This window comes from Erinaceus europaeus, chromosome 5 (genome assembly GCF_950295315.1).
Source record: "Erinaceus europaeus chromosome 5, mEriEur2.1, whole genome shotgun sequence".
Taxonomy (NCBI): domain Eukaryota; kingdom Metazoa; phylum Chordata; class Mammalia; order Eulipotyphla; family Erinaceidae; genus Erinaceus; species Erinaceus europaeus.
Window position 1 is genome coordinate 115510411 of NC_080166.1, and position 14778 is coordinate 115525188.

The 14778-nt window shown below is 41.9% G+C and overlaps 1 protein-coding gene and 1 long non-coding RNA gene across 10 annotated transcripts in view; one reads left to right on the top strand and one right to left on the bottom strand.

Moving 5' to 3' along the window:
• The window catches only part of LOC132538640 (uncharacterized), a 915711-nt gene that overhangs the window by 668644 nt on the left and 232289 nt on the right, over positions 1 to 14778 (bottom strand). The window lies entirely within an intron of this gene.
• The window catches only part of STARD13 (StAR related lipid transfer domain containing 13), a 576918-nt gene that overhangs the window by 536075 nt on the left and 26065 nt on the right, over positions 1 to 14778 (top strand). For all 9 annotated transcript variants that reach the window (XM_060191640.1, XM_060191639.1, XM_016186926.2 and 6 more), the window contains 2 exons: positions 10218 to 11614; positions 14286 to 14459. In XM_060191640.1, coding sequence (XP_060047623.1) covers positions 10218 to 11614; positions 14286 to 14459 — 1571 coding nt within the window. The remainder of the gene's footprint in view (positions 1 to 10217; positions 11615 to 14285; positions 14460 to 14778) is intronic.

A 14778-nucleotide genomic window follows, 5' to 3' on the forward strand; every position in this document is an offset into this window, starting at 1 on the left:
CTTCACAGAAGGGTTTCATTCCTCGATTCTTGATTCTTGGATAGTTATTCTTTCTTTGAAATGCTTCCTCTTCTGTGTCCCCTTTAAAATATGACATTAGGAAAATGCCCATTGAGCAGTCTGGAAGGTGGCACAGTGGATGATAAATTGTTGAACTCCCAAGTATAAGGTCCTGAGTTCAATCCCCAGCAGTGTATGTGCGAGAATGTATGTCTGTTTCTTGTTCTCTTTCACTCTCTCTCTCTCTCTCTCTCTCTCTGACTCTCTGTCTCTGTCTTCCCCTCCTGTCTCCTCTATCACTTTCACTAATAAATAAAATCATTAAGAAAAGAAGGGGTGGAGTCAGGCAGTAGCACAGCGGGTTAAGTGCATGTGACACAAAGTGCAAGGACTGGCATAAGGATCCCAGTTCTAGCCCCTGGCTCCCCACCTGCAAGGGAGTCTCTTCACAAGCAGTGAAGCAGGTCTGCAGATGTCTGTCTTTCTCTCCTTCTCTCTGTCTTCCCCTCCTCTCTTCATTTCTCTCTGTCCTATCTAACAACGATGGCATCAATAACAACAATAATAGCTACAATAAAAAAGTGGGATCATTTAAAAAAAAGAAAAAGAAAAGAAGGGGGTGGGCAGTGGAACACTGAGTTAAGTGCACATAGTACAAAGCGCAAGGACCCAAGCAAGGATCCCAGTTTAAGCCCCCGGCTCCCTACCTGCAGGGTACTCACTTCGAAAGCAGTGAAGCAGGTCCTATCCAATAAAATGGAAAAAATAGCCACCAGGAACTGTGGGTTTTAGTATAGGCACCGAGCCCCAGCTATAACCCTGGAGGCAAAAAGAAAAGATATCCGTTGTTCCAAATATATGTGGCCAGTGCAGAATACTGGGGGGAGCGGGGGGGGGTGGTTACGACCTTCCAAATCTTGAGATCTGTGCTTTTGATCATGCATCCTAAAGTGTCTACTTTAGTAGTCATATTACATAGTTAACTCACATTACATAAACATGTTAGAATTGTTAATGTTGCTGATACGAGTTGTGTGACAAACCATGCTAGGTGTACATTGCTATTCTTTCCATTTTATACCTCTGAAAATCTGAGTCTCAAAAAGGCTACATCAATCCAGATCACATCACAAATAACCCTATGCCATCTTCACATTTTCAAATATGAGCATGTGGCAGGAGAAAACTCCACTGCCGAGTGCAGGACTTGAACACCTGCACTTCCCAGTTTGATTGCCAGCTCCTACTTACCACAATACTGCCCCCTCCCTCCTTAAAAACATAAAATATCTAAATAAATTATAATATGAACCCTCATAGCACAAGTTACTCTCTTTTCTTTCATTTATTTATTTTATTTTATTGCTTCCAGTATCTGGGGCTCCGTGCCGGCACATTGAATCCACTGCTCCTGGCAGCCATTTTTTTCCCTTTTATTTTTCCCCCATCATTTTATTCGATAGGATAGAGAGAAATTGGTAGGAAAGGGAAGGGGAGACAGAGAGGTATTGAGAAAGATAGACACCTGCATACCTGCTTCACGTCTTGTTAAGTGTCCCCGCTGCAGATGGGGAACAGGGGCTTGAACCCAGGTCCTCGTGCGTGGTACTGTGCGTGCTTAACTGGGTGCATCACTACCACCTGGCTCTGGCTCAGGTTATTCTCCAAATGGACCTAACGTTGAAGCATCTGTCAAATCTCTCCTTCAGCTGCTTTCAATCTTTTGGTCACTCACTGGTGAAGTTACTCAACTCGTGACTAACAAAACTCTGTGTAGCCTCAAGCACAGTTTGTTTGGCTGGCCACAGTTTCACAAGAGTCCCTTGTCAGTTCCCTTGGAGATAGTCAGATACTGTTCACCTATAGAGGTTCCATGGTCTTCTAGACCACTGAGATAGAAAAATTAAGTTATACTTTGGGATATCTTTTTCTCATAAACATATCTGACACCTACATCCAGTCTGCTTCTCAAAATGATGATGACAGACTACTTTTAGCCTCAAAAATTTAAAAGATAAAATTTTCTCATCTTTTAAATAACCAGTGCACTTCCACGGTTATTATTCTGAAGTCTGTTATATTCCTACTATTGCCTACTAGGTCCCATATGGACGAAAAACAATTTTAGTGCAATACATTTTCCACACTGTTGCTCTTGGCTGATGGTGGTGGGTTGTCAAGTAAGTTTGGTGGCTCACAAACAACATCTTTTAAAAAATTAAACAGAAGAAACGAGACTACAAAATAGAGCACGAAGACTATTATAGCATGAATTTTATTCATGCATGCATGTATATTTTTATGTATGTATTGCTTCACTGTAGTGTATATGTGTGTCTGGCTTATGGTGGAAAATATATTTCTAGTGGTCCAGGAGGTGGTGCAGGGATAAGGCACTGGACTCTCAAGCATGAGGTCCTGGGTTCAATCCTGAGTAGCACATGTACCAGAGTGATGTCTGGTTCTTTCTGTCTCTCCTATCATTTCTCATGAGTCAGTAAATAAAAATCTTAAAAAATAAAATATATTTCTAGTTGTATGTTACTATTTGCAGCTTCAAAAATTTGCACTAGTGAGAAACACCAACAGAATCCGGTCAGCACTGTTTGAGATTACTGTGACCATTGTGTGGCGTGTTGTAGGAGAATGTGGGCTTTTTCTTTGCTTATTTTACTTACTTATTTTATTCCTTTGGTTGTTTTTTGTCTGTTTGGGTTCAGGCAATCTACATACTGCAAAATTCTGAATTTTTTTGTTCCTCCCCCCTCCCAGAAGTTGCTACTTTCTCACATGCCTTGGTTAATTTGTAAATATCCCCTTATTGCCCAAAGCTAGTATAAAAGCACTTAGAGCCTGTGTGCAGGGGCAGGTTTTCCATCCACAGTGCCCAATTTGTCATATTTTCTTAACCAAAAGAAAAGAGTCCTTATCCAACTAGTCTGTGGTTTGCTAGCATTAGTAATCGGGTTTGGGCTAGCTTGAGGGAGTTCATTGGCACCAACACTAAAGATTGCAGTTTCTACTGTAAAATATTTATGCTTCCTTTAAAAGCATATCCTCCTTTTGCCTTTTAAAAAAACTACTTGTTAAAGGGCTTTTTCATAAAGTAAGTGCCTATTTCATTTTTCCTTGCATCTTGAAATTCTGTACAAAAAAAAAAATCCAACTGGCTTACTGATTATGGTGCCTGATAGATAAATAGCAATCAAAAGTCAGGTTTCATTGTTTCAGTAACAGAGAAAGAGAAAAAAAAAAAAAAAAAGGAAGGAAGGAAGTAATTTAAATTCTACTTTTGAGACCTTAGCCCAGAGTTGTGCCTCATTTCACTTGCACAAGTACAGCTCCCCCCACCACCAGTTCCAGGCCCTCACCCTTGGGAAGTTTCATTGCTCCCCCAGCCGATGATTATTCTTTCCATTTATTTATTTATTTAGAGAGAGAGAGACCATGTGGTGAGAGAGTGTGTGTTTGTCAGCACATTGGAGTTCTACAAGCCTTGTGCCAGAGCTTGGACTTGGACCAAGCACAAGACAAGGTACATATACATAGTGAGCTACCTTCTGTCTTCAAGTACAACTTAAAAAAAAAAAAATATATATATATATATATATATATATATATATATATATATATATATATATATATATATTGGGGGTCTGGTGGTATCACAGTGGGTTAAGTGCACATGGCACAAAGCACAAGGACCAGTATAAGGATCTGGATTCAAGCCCCTGGCTCTCCACCTGCAGGGGGGTCACTTCATAAGTGGTGAAGCAGGTCTGCAGGTGTCTGTCTTTCTCTCCCCCTCTCTGTCTTCCATCCTCTCTTGATTTCTCTCTGTCCTATCCAACAACAACAACATCAATGGCAACAATAACAACAAGGACAACAAAATGGGAAAAAATGGCCTCCAGGAACAGTGGATTCATAGTGTAGGCACCAAACCCCAGCAATAACCCTGGAGGCAAAAATAAAATAAAATAAAATAAAATGAATATATATATATATGTTGGGGGGGCGAATGGTAGTGCAGCAGGTTAACCACACATAATGTGAAACACAAGGACTGTTGTAAGATCCTGGTTCCCCAACTGCAAAGGGGTTGCTTCACATCGGTGAAGCAGGTCTGCAGGTATCTGTCTTTCTTTCCCCCTATTTGCATTTCCCTCCTCTCTCTATTATCTATCCTATCCAACAATAACAATAACAAGGGCAACAAAATGGAAAAAATGGCCTCCAGGAGCAGTGGATTCATAGTGCAGTTACTGAGCCCCAGAAATAGCCCTGGAGGCAAAAATATGCTATACAACTTTTACAAAACCTGTCTCCAACTATGATTGCAAATTTATGAAGTTCTCTCTTCCACCTTACACTTAAGTACCTGAATTTGTCATTTAGTCCAGTCCATATGCATCTAGATTTTATTTTACTTTCATTTTTTATTGATTAATCATCCACAAAACCATAGGGTAAGAGAGGTATAATTCCACACAGTTCTCACCACTAGAGTTCTGTATCCCATCCTCTCCATTGGATGCTTTCCTATTCTTTATCCCTCTGGAAGCATGGACCCAGGGTCATTATGGAGTACAGAAGGTGGAAGGTCTGGCTTCTGTAATTGCTTCTCTACTGGACATGGGCATTGGTAGGTCGATCCATACTTTAGTGGGGCAGGACTCTGGGGAGGTAAGGTTCCGGGACACATTGGTGAGGTCCTCTGCCCAGGGAAGTCAGGTTGACATTATGATAGCATCTGCAACTTGGTGGCTGAAAAGCATTAAGATATAAACCAGAACAAATTGTTAAATAATCAGGAACCTAAAGGTAAGAATATAGCAGGCAAGATTTGGAGTCTTCGTGTTGAAAGAAGCCAGGAAGTCTATTTTAGGCATATTCCAAGGGATTCATGACTTTACCAATTTTTGCCTGAACCCAACAGCTAACATGCAGGTGGGTTAAAGATATTGTCTAGGGAGATGGTGTCAGAGTCAGAAATAGGACTAGAAAGCTGCATCAGGAGAGAAAGTAATTTCCAAATATGAGGAAAGTATATAAATACTGTCGACTATAAATCCCATCGATCTGATTTGGGGCCCATATTTATCACAGGAGCCTGTGTAACCTCTGCATCCCTGTAGGTCTGAGTTCGTATTCCATGGTCATAGATAGGAACATTCTAGACTGCACTCATTTCAGGACCCATCTTCCTCAAGTGGCAGAGTGTGATGACCTAACCTCCCTTCGGAGAGTGAGGCAGTTTCAACAATTGTTGATCCATGTTGAGGACAAGGTCTTGTAGAGGCCCACAAGAGGGTTCATGATTCTGTTACTGATGGAGATGACCAGTGATGGTGGAAAGAGGGATTTGTTAGAAGTCTAGGTCCATCATATCTATGTGGGAATCCCAGGATTCCCTGACTAAGGCCCCAGATGATGGAGGGGCCTGGTAGTGACCAACAGAGCCATCATTAAAGTATGCCAGTCTCTTGCCCTTATCCAGCTTTCGTAGTCCTTACTTAATCTGACAGGGCTAAGCCTAGAGTAGTTGAGAGAAGTGAAATAGGAAGTAGGTGAGGAAGGTATCTTTGTCTAAGTAGAAACTATTTGATTAAGTATTTTATGGTGTCTTTTTAGGTCTTTTTACTTGCTTGCTACACTTACTAAATCACTGCAAACTATTGTGCACTTTTGCTTTAAAGTATATATTTTCCCCTAACTTAAGGATACATATGCACATGTGCTCTATCTCATGGACCCTGGTCTATATCTAGGTTTTGAGGCTTTGTTAGGATTGCATCACTCGAAATGGAATTAAGAAATCCTATGGGCTATGAATTAAGAAGTCCTATGGTCTCACCAGAGTAATGGAGCTGAAGGGTTGACATCTCATGTCTGACATCTCTGGACACCATCCAAAGTGAAACGTGTCGAGGTGGTACTGGTTGCATTGATTTGGCTGAGATCAGTAGATGCAGCATCAAATGGTGTGGATTGAGAGAAGCATGAAGGAAAGTGAGTCACACTCCAGAGGTTCCAGGACTGGGGAAATTATGAGTTTTATAGAGAATTTTATAGAGAGCGCTGGAGGGTTCCTGCTGTCCTCGAGTTTAAGAATGCAATAGATAGTTATTGTTAGAACCAAGTTATTTGGGGATTTGGTTTACTCTTAAAATTCGTGGTTAGGATTTATTATACCATGTAAGACCTTTCTATGATTTATGTCATTTAATGCTATTTACAAATAACTATCTTATATACTCACAAGTCCAGTTGCTTCTGGTCTCCCTGGTCTAAGATTATAGATTATTTAAATTTTTTAAAAGTCATTATTAGAAATGTATTAACGATTTAAGCCCACTGTTAAAATTCAATCAGTTTACCAATTTGAAACATTAAGCATTTATATTGAAAGAATATATACTCAGAACTGGGGTCTATGCATCAAAAAGTTCGTGACATTCAATCTTTTTTTCCCCTCTCATATTGATTGAAAGTGATTTTTACTATAAGTTAATAAGAGTATATATTAACACTATTCCTGCCACCAAAGGTCTGTGTCTCTACCCCCCACCCCACAGAGGAGCTGAAAATCTACCCTTCCCCTCCCATACTCATCTCTTTCTGACTTATCTCCTTAACATAATCCCTTCTAGCTCCATCCAGGATGGGTCAGACCAGGTGGGTTCACTATTCTTAATAACTGAGTAGTATTCTATTGTGTATATATACCACAACTTTCTCAGCCATTTATCTGTTTTTGGGCACCAGGGGTTGTTTCAGGTTTTGGCTATTATGAATTGTGCTGCTATGAACATAGGTGTACACATCTTTTTGGATAGGTGTCCTTGACTCCTTAGGATATATCCCTAGGAGAGGAGATATTGGATCATATCCTTGTGAGGGTTCTCCAGACTGTTCTCCACAAGGGCTGGACCAGTTTACAAACCCACTAGCAGTATAGGAAGGTTCCTTTGTCCCCACAACCTCTCCAAGCATTTATTGTTGCTGTCGTTTCTGATGTATGACATTCACAGGGGTGATGTGGTATCTCACTGTTTGTTGTCTTTATTTGCATTTCTCTGCTAATCAGTGACTTGGAGTAAATTTTCATATGTCTGTTGGCCTTTTGTGTCTCTTCTGTAGTGAATATTCGATTCATTTACTCTGCCCACTTTTGAATTGGGTCATTTGCTTTTTTTGTTGCTAATTCTGGTGAGCTCTTTATGTGTTTTGGTTATTTGCCTCTTGTCTGATGTATGGCATGTAAAGGTCTTCTCCCGTTCTATGAGGAGTCTCTTTGTTTGAGTGATGATTTCTTTTGCTGTGCAGAAGATTCTCAATTTTATGTAGTTCCATTGGTTTATTTTTGTTTTAGAATTTGCAATTGGGTTTGTATCATCGAAGATGTCCTTAAGATGGGAAAGTGTTCCATCAATATTTTGATAGTTCATGGTCTAAAATCCAGGGCTTTGATCCATTTGGTGTTGACTTTTGTTTCTGATGAGATAAAGTGGTTCAATTTCACTCTTCTACATTTTTCAACCCAATTTTCCCAGCACCATTTATTGAAAAGACCTTCCTTCCTCCATTTAATAGTTTGAGCTCCCTTATCAAAACCTAGATGTTCATAGGTATAGAATCTAGATTTTCAAGAAATAAACATGAGTGGAAAGTTTCCAGCATCTATTGCTGAGTACGTCTAGTTTTCCTTGAAAGCAGAATATATTATGAAGTCAAAGGAGGATAAGATGAATGTTAAACATGTAAAAAGGTAAACAATTTGTCTTAATAGGCAGTTAAGATGCAATGAAACAAACACTGGAAAATAATGAATAAACAAATAGCCCTTGACGAAGGACCACTGCATGCCTTATTTCATTTATTACTTTCAGCAAACCTACAGGGCAGACCCTTTTATTTTTATTATTTTTAATTTATTTATAAAATAAAAAATGCCAATAAGACCATAGGATAAAAGGGGTACAATTCCACACAGTTCCCACTACCAGAGTTCCATGTCCCATCCCCTCCCTTGAAAGCTTTCCTATTCTTTATCTTTCTGGAATTATGGACCTAGTATCATTATGGGGTGCAGAAGGTGGAAGGTCTGGCTTCTCTAATTGCTTCACCACTGAACATGGGCTTTGGCAGGTCAATCCATACTCCCAGCCTGTTTCTATCTTTCTATAGTGGGGCAGGGGTCTGGAGAGGTAGGATTCTGGGGTACGTTGGTGAGGACCTCATGGACAGATCCTTTTATTCCTCAACTCCAGTGTCCCTTTATTGAAGAAGTATGTATTTCCACACTTCCCCAAAATAGGTATCAGTATATTTCACCCTTAACCAAACCATCATCTTGTTCCACCATAGAGACTTAGGTCTCCAACCTCCCCTTTAGAACTCCTTTTTCCAACTTCTAGGCAGGGCCTATTTTTCCTCCTACTGGATAAGTGGTAAGAACTTACTCTGGAAACTAAGTTAACTTTTTATAGAGTCACATAAATTCTTAACTAGTACAAAAGCACTTAGAGACAGATAATCAAAATAAAATATATAATATAATATAATAAAGTCAAGTTTTAAAAAGCAAAAAGTACTTGAGTGTGTTGAGCATGACATAAAAGCTTATTGGTCAGCGTGGAGTGAGTGTAAAAGTCACTGATGAGATCCAACCAAGTTCTTATAAAACTTTGATAAAGAGTTTTGAAGGGAAATACCACCTTCACAACTTTTTCTCATCAGAGACCATTAGGAGAGGAGAAGAAGTATTCACCAGCAAAGCCGAGGCATCTGAGACTCCAGAATCGAATCTCATTCTCCCGAGTGTGATTTGGTTTGAGACTGGTTTCAAAAATACAAATAAAATACATGAGCTTACCTCTAACACTAAAATATAAGCCATGGTATGGTCCATAAGTTGCACTAGAATGAATACTACAGTAAAGACCTAATCCAAATACTATCGGATCACAGAGAAGGAGACTGGAAGAGAATGTGACATGTGAACTACGTACCCAGAATGGGCACTGGGGCTTCAGGTAGGCAAACTGGTACTCTAATAGACTGAGTGAGGTGTCTCCCTGGCCCTTGGAAGGATAATATTATCAATATGCTACAAATCAAGGTCTTTCCTGGGATTTAGGATTTGTAAAGACCAATAAGGCCACCTCTGGCCTCAGAGAACCCATAGTTTCATTTCACAGGAGCTACAAAGTCAGGCAGAACCCAGAAAGCTAAAATAATAGTGTGAGGGGCAAAGTGTAAGTCAGGGCAAACAGTGGGAGACCCAACAGCCAGAAATGTGTCCTGCTAAAGGCATCGAATTCAGAACTGGCTAAAACCAAAAGGAGGTCCAAGCAGGTTGGGTTGGATTAGAATTCCTTCAACTCATGTTCTCTATAATGGCTCTCACGTTTCTTAAGAAGTCAGAAGATCATTTTGCTATTGACATAGAAAGAAAAATATATGATAAAAATCACGTTTGAAAAACTAGTAAAAGGAATACTATGTTTTTTAACATTGTATTGGGGGGTTAGTGGTTTATATAGTACAGTTGTTGACCAACATACAATTTCTCACTTCCCTGTGATAGGTATCTGCAAAACACTCTCACACCCCCACAACTTAGGTCCATTTCCACCACCATGCACCAGGACTACACACCCCCCACAACCTCCCAAATCCTAGCCCCCACCCCCACCCCACCTGCCTCCTCCCTGTCCTCTCTCCCCAGAGTCTTTTAACTTTGAGATACATTGTTTTTGAGGTGAAGGAGAAGGAAGCTGGGAACAGGTTCCTGGGATAAAGTGGTTTCAGACAAGAAGTAAGTGCCTTCTCTGGCAGGGTTAGGATTCTTTAGGAAAAAAAAATAGAGCACTGCAGGTGTTTTATATTTAGACTGTCTAGTCAGATGGTAATTATATACTCATTGTAATCAGTCAAGAAAAAATTCTCATAGAGGAAGGAAGGAATAAAAAAAGTCTATGAAAACTGGAAGGAAAGAAGCTTGACAAATTGAGTATAGATTATCTTGTGACTAAGGAAAGATAACACGGGACAATGGAAGATGACAGAAGGACTAAATCCAGGTCCCCAACGGGCAGGCACATAGAGAAGGGAGATGGGAAGGAGGCGTGAGTGCCAGTGCTCACCTACCAACAGGTCTTTCTTCTCATCCAAACCCCCTAGAAATGAGCCTCCCCCCTCATGTTTTTCAGGGTGACAACTCAGATGAGGAAGACCTCTGCCTCAGTAGCAAATGGACTTTCCAGAGAGCCAGCCGCCGGTGGTCTCGGGTGGACGACCTCCACACACTGTTTCCTGGAGGAGACAGAAATGGGTCATCGGGAGACATTCGGATGAGAAACACAACTAGCAGTGAGAGTGTCCTCACAGACCTAAGCGAACCAGAGGTCTGCTCCCTTCACAGTGAAAGTAGCGGGGGCAGCGACAGCCGGGGGCAGGCGGTCAGCCACAGCCCCAGCCGAGAGGCCTTGGAGGGCTGTGGGCCTCACTTTGGGGACAGCCCGGTCATGCTGGATGCCACGCTCATCAGCAGCCTCCCGCAGTTCCCCAAAGACAGTCTCAACTACCCCTTCCACCCAAAGAATGAGAAACCCACCAGGGCCAGAGCCAAATCATTTTTGAAACGCATGGAGACGCTCCGGGCAAAAGGAACACACGGGAGGCACAAGGGGCTGGGGCGGACAGGTGGTTTGGTGATCAGTGGGCCTGTGCTGCAGCAAGAGCCAGAGTCCTTCAAGGCCATGCAGTGCATCCAGATCCCAAACGGGGATGTGCAGAACTTGTCCCCAGCTGAGGACAAAAGAAGACTCGAGTGCTCCAGCAAATGGAGCAGTGAGAGCAGCCAGTCAGAAAACAGCAGCAGTGGGTTGAGTATCACTGGCCAGAAGGAGCAGAGATGTCAGGTGCCCAACAAGCGTGGGGGCATGTACTTAGAAGACCTGGATGTGCTGGCCGGGACAGCACTGCAGGACCCAGGTGACCAAAACCACAGCCACGAGTTTCATTCCCAAGAGAACTTGGTTGTTCATATCCCCAAGGATCACAAACCAGGAACATTCCCCAAGGCATTGTCTATTGAGAGCCTGTCACCCACAGACGCAAGCAATGGAGTTAACTGGAGGACCGGGAGTATCTCCCTGAGCAGACAGCAGGGCCCGGGCACCAGAGAGCCCAAGCTCATGGCATCCTGCCACAGGGCAAGTCGAGTCAGTATCTATGACAACGTCCCAGGCTCCCATTTGTATGCCAGCACTGGAGATCTTTTGGACTTGGAAAAGGAGGATCTCTTCCCACACCTGGATGACATTTTGCACCATGTGAATGGGCTCCGGGAGGTAGTGGATGACTGGTCCAAAAATATCTTGCCTGAACTGCAAACCCAGGACACATTGGTTGCAGAACCTGGTTTATGCCCTTTTCCATCTCCTAATCAGATCACCTTCGATTTTGAAGGCAACTCTGTGTCCGAAGGTCGGACCACACCCAGTGATGTGGAGAGAGACGGAACATCACTTAATGAGTCAGAAGCCACTGGGGTCAGAGAAAGGAGGGATTCTGGTGTAGGGGCCTCCCTGACCAGGCCTAACAGGTTGGTAGCATGATCGTGTGAAGGGATTATTTTTAATCCATTTATTAATGGTTGTGGCCTCTTTCTTCATTTCACAAACAATTAGACAGCACTTACAAATGTCTGACAGTGCTGTGAGTCACAGGTGGCTCAGGCTAAGTTTTCAGCTGTTCAGTGCATTAGAAGTGGAATGTACTAAACTTAGATTTCAAGTCATGGGCCTTCATCTTTTCCTAGCCTAGAGATACATGGTAGGATAGTCTCTCAAAATGCTGGCCAGTGAGTGAGTAGCAGCCACAGTCAGCAACAGCATCAAAGGGAGAACAGCTGCTACTGTGCAATGTACACAAGCTGATAAATTGTGTGAAATACTCAACACTCTACTAAAAAATAAAACTTGTGTTATGGGCAGGGGAGATTGCATAATGGAGATGCAAAGAAACTCTCGTCCCTGAGACTTCCAAGTCCCAGGTTCAATCCCTTGAACCACCGTAAGCCAGAGTAGTACAGTGCTTTGGTTAAAAAATAGTAATAATAATAAATAGTGTTTTCTAAAATAGGTCTTGTGTTAGGTGATGCTGCCCACCAATAGGTCTGTACATGTCTTCTGAGCATGTTTAGTATCAGCTTGGCCTAGGGACATAGCCACAGTAAGTTGAAGATCTGTATGTGGATTACTTGAATAAAAGCATGTCTTAGTACAAATGTCATGGTGATTGAATCCATGTTAACTCACATCCATTTCTCTTAGTTTAATCTTAGTTTTATTTTTTTAAAGTATTACTTTTCCTTTTTTAAATATTTTATCTATTTTAATTTTTAGAGAGATGCAGAGAGAGACACACACACACACAGAGAAACACCAGAGGACTTCTCAGCTCTGGTTTATGTTGGTGTAGGGGATTGAACCTGGAACTTCAAAGCTTCGGGCATGAGTCTGTTTGCATAACCAGTAAGCTATCTCCCCTGCCCATCTTAGTTTTAATTTAAGCTTAGTTTGTTTGTTTTTTTTTTAAGTTTCAGCTTCTCATATGCAGCTTTTCAGCTCATATCACCTATATGATAACATGTGTGGCTTCTTGTGCACACAGTCTTGTTATATTAATAGTCAAAATGCCTATGACCCAACTTTTAAACTTTTTCTAAGTCATTAAGTACTTTCTGAGGTTGAAAAAGTGTGCTTCATAAATTTTTTGGCTTTAAGATGCTGATTACAAAGTACAAAGAAGTGGCTGACTGACTGGCTGGCAAAGCAGCAAACTATTGGAGTGAGCTATTCCACCAACTGTAGAAGTGATTTTACAAAGTTTATCTCAGACACACCCTAGAAAATACCTTTGGAAAGGTGTCACTAGCCGAATGATTTTCAGCCCATTCCGTGGTAATTGTCATCTGTTTATTTATGTAGTGTACATGCTTAGAGCACTTCCTGATGGCAAGTGCTATGGGCATGTGTTTAGTAGAAGTAGCAATACTGCCTGTGCTGCTGGGTTTCTCACTGAGGCAGCAATATCCCTTGATGCCCTTGATGTGTCAGAACTTGGGACTTCTGTGTTTGTCACCTTTGCTCCATCTCAACATCAAAGGAATCTCATCCCGACACTAAATTATCAAAATAGTTTCTGAACCAAGAATATCACAAAACAAATGGGACAGATGACACAAATATATAGGGTCAACATAAGGAGGTAGCTTTTTCCACATCTGACAGATCTAGGGGAAGGCATTATCTGTTTCATGAGTTGATATAAATAAGTGATATCATAAAACATTTTGTTTGCTTTTCCCTAAAATCATTCCCAAAGTGTTCAAAGCAGCTGAGAGAGAGAAAGTGTGTGTGTGTGTGTGTGTGTGTGTGTGTATGCGCGTGCGCGTGCGCGTGCGTGTGCGTGCGTGTGTGTGTGTGTGTGTGTGTGTGTGTGTACACGCACTTGAGTGTGTATAAAAGAGATAGAGGAGAGTTCAAATAAAAAGCTGCAGAATATTTCACAGTGTTGTCCTATGTCTACACTGAAGCTAAGCCTAAAGGCTCCAGAGCCATTCTCTAGGTTGCTTCTGTGTTGACCTTTGTAAAACCATTTTTTGTTATCTTTATTTTTTTTTTATTGGATAGAGATAGCCAGAGATTGAGAAGGAAGGGGATGATAGACAGGGATAGAGACAGAGAGACACCTGCAACACTGCTTCACTTCTCAAAAAGATTTTCCCCTGCAGGTGGGGACTGAGGGCTCAAACCTGAGTCCTTGCACATTGTAAAATGTACACTCAACCAGGTACATCACTACCCAGCCCCTGTAAAACCATTTTTTAAAAAATATACATTTCTTTCTTTTTAAAAAATTTATTATTGGATAGAGACAGAGAGAAATTGAGAGTGGAGGGGGAGATAGAGAGGGAGAGAGACAGAGATACACCTGCAGTCCTGCTTCAGCACTTATGAAGTTTTCCCCCTACAGATGGGGGACCAGGGGCTTGAACCCATGTCCTTACACACTGTAGTGTGTGTGCTTAATCAGCTGCACCACCGCCTGGCCCCCCTGTAAAACTATTTCTATGTACTTTGTAACCAGCACTATTTCGACTAGTAAAGTACGTATCTTAGAGCTCGAGCTCCTGAAGAATTGGTAAGTGCTTGTTTCCTAGTGGCACATACACTCTGTAACTGGCTTCTCTGACGATTTTTCTGGTCAAGGCGCCTCAGGTGGAACAGTTTCCAGCTCTCGCACCAGCCCCAGCTGTCCACAACATCGCCCCACATCAGCAACCAGACAGCCGGCCAGCTGAACCTCCTGCAGCGCTTCTCGTTGCTCCGCCTGACAGCCATCATGGAGAAGTACTCCATGTCCAACAAACATGGCTGGACATGGTGCGTAGCATGCCCCCTCAGACAGAGGTCATTTGTTCTAGAGCTAAGAAGGTGATTACAAAAGCTTGAGTGTTTACTGTCTGATTTCTGGAGAACCCATTTGTTGCCTTCACTGCTGATCTCTTAAAAATAAGGCCTGGAGATCTGCCCTCGGGGCTGCTCCAGCTCATTGCTGATGTAGCCTGCAGGAAGCTTTGCTTTATTTGCAGCTCTCTGTGGGTTTCTAGGGAAGGCATGGAATAAATATAAAAATGAAAAATACACAAGCCAAGGGTGATTCAATGTGAAAAGAGAAATTAAAAATAAACTTGCCATAAAA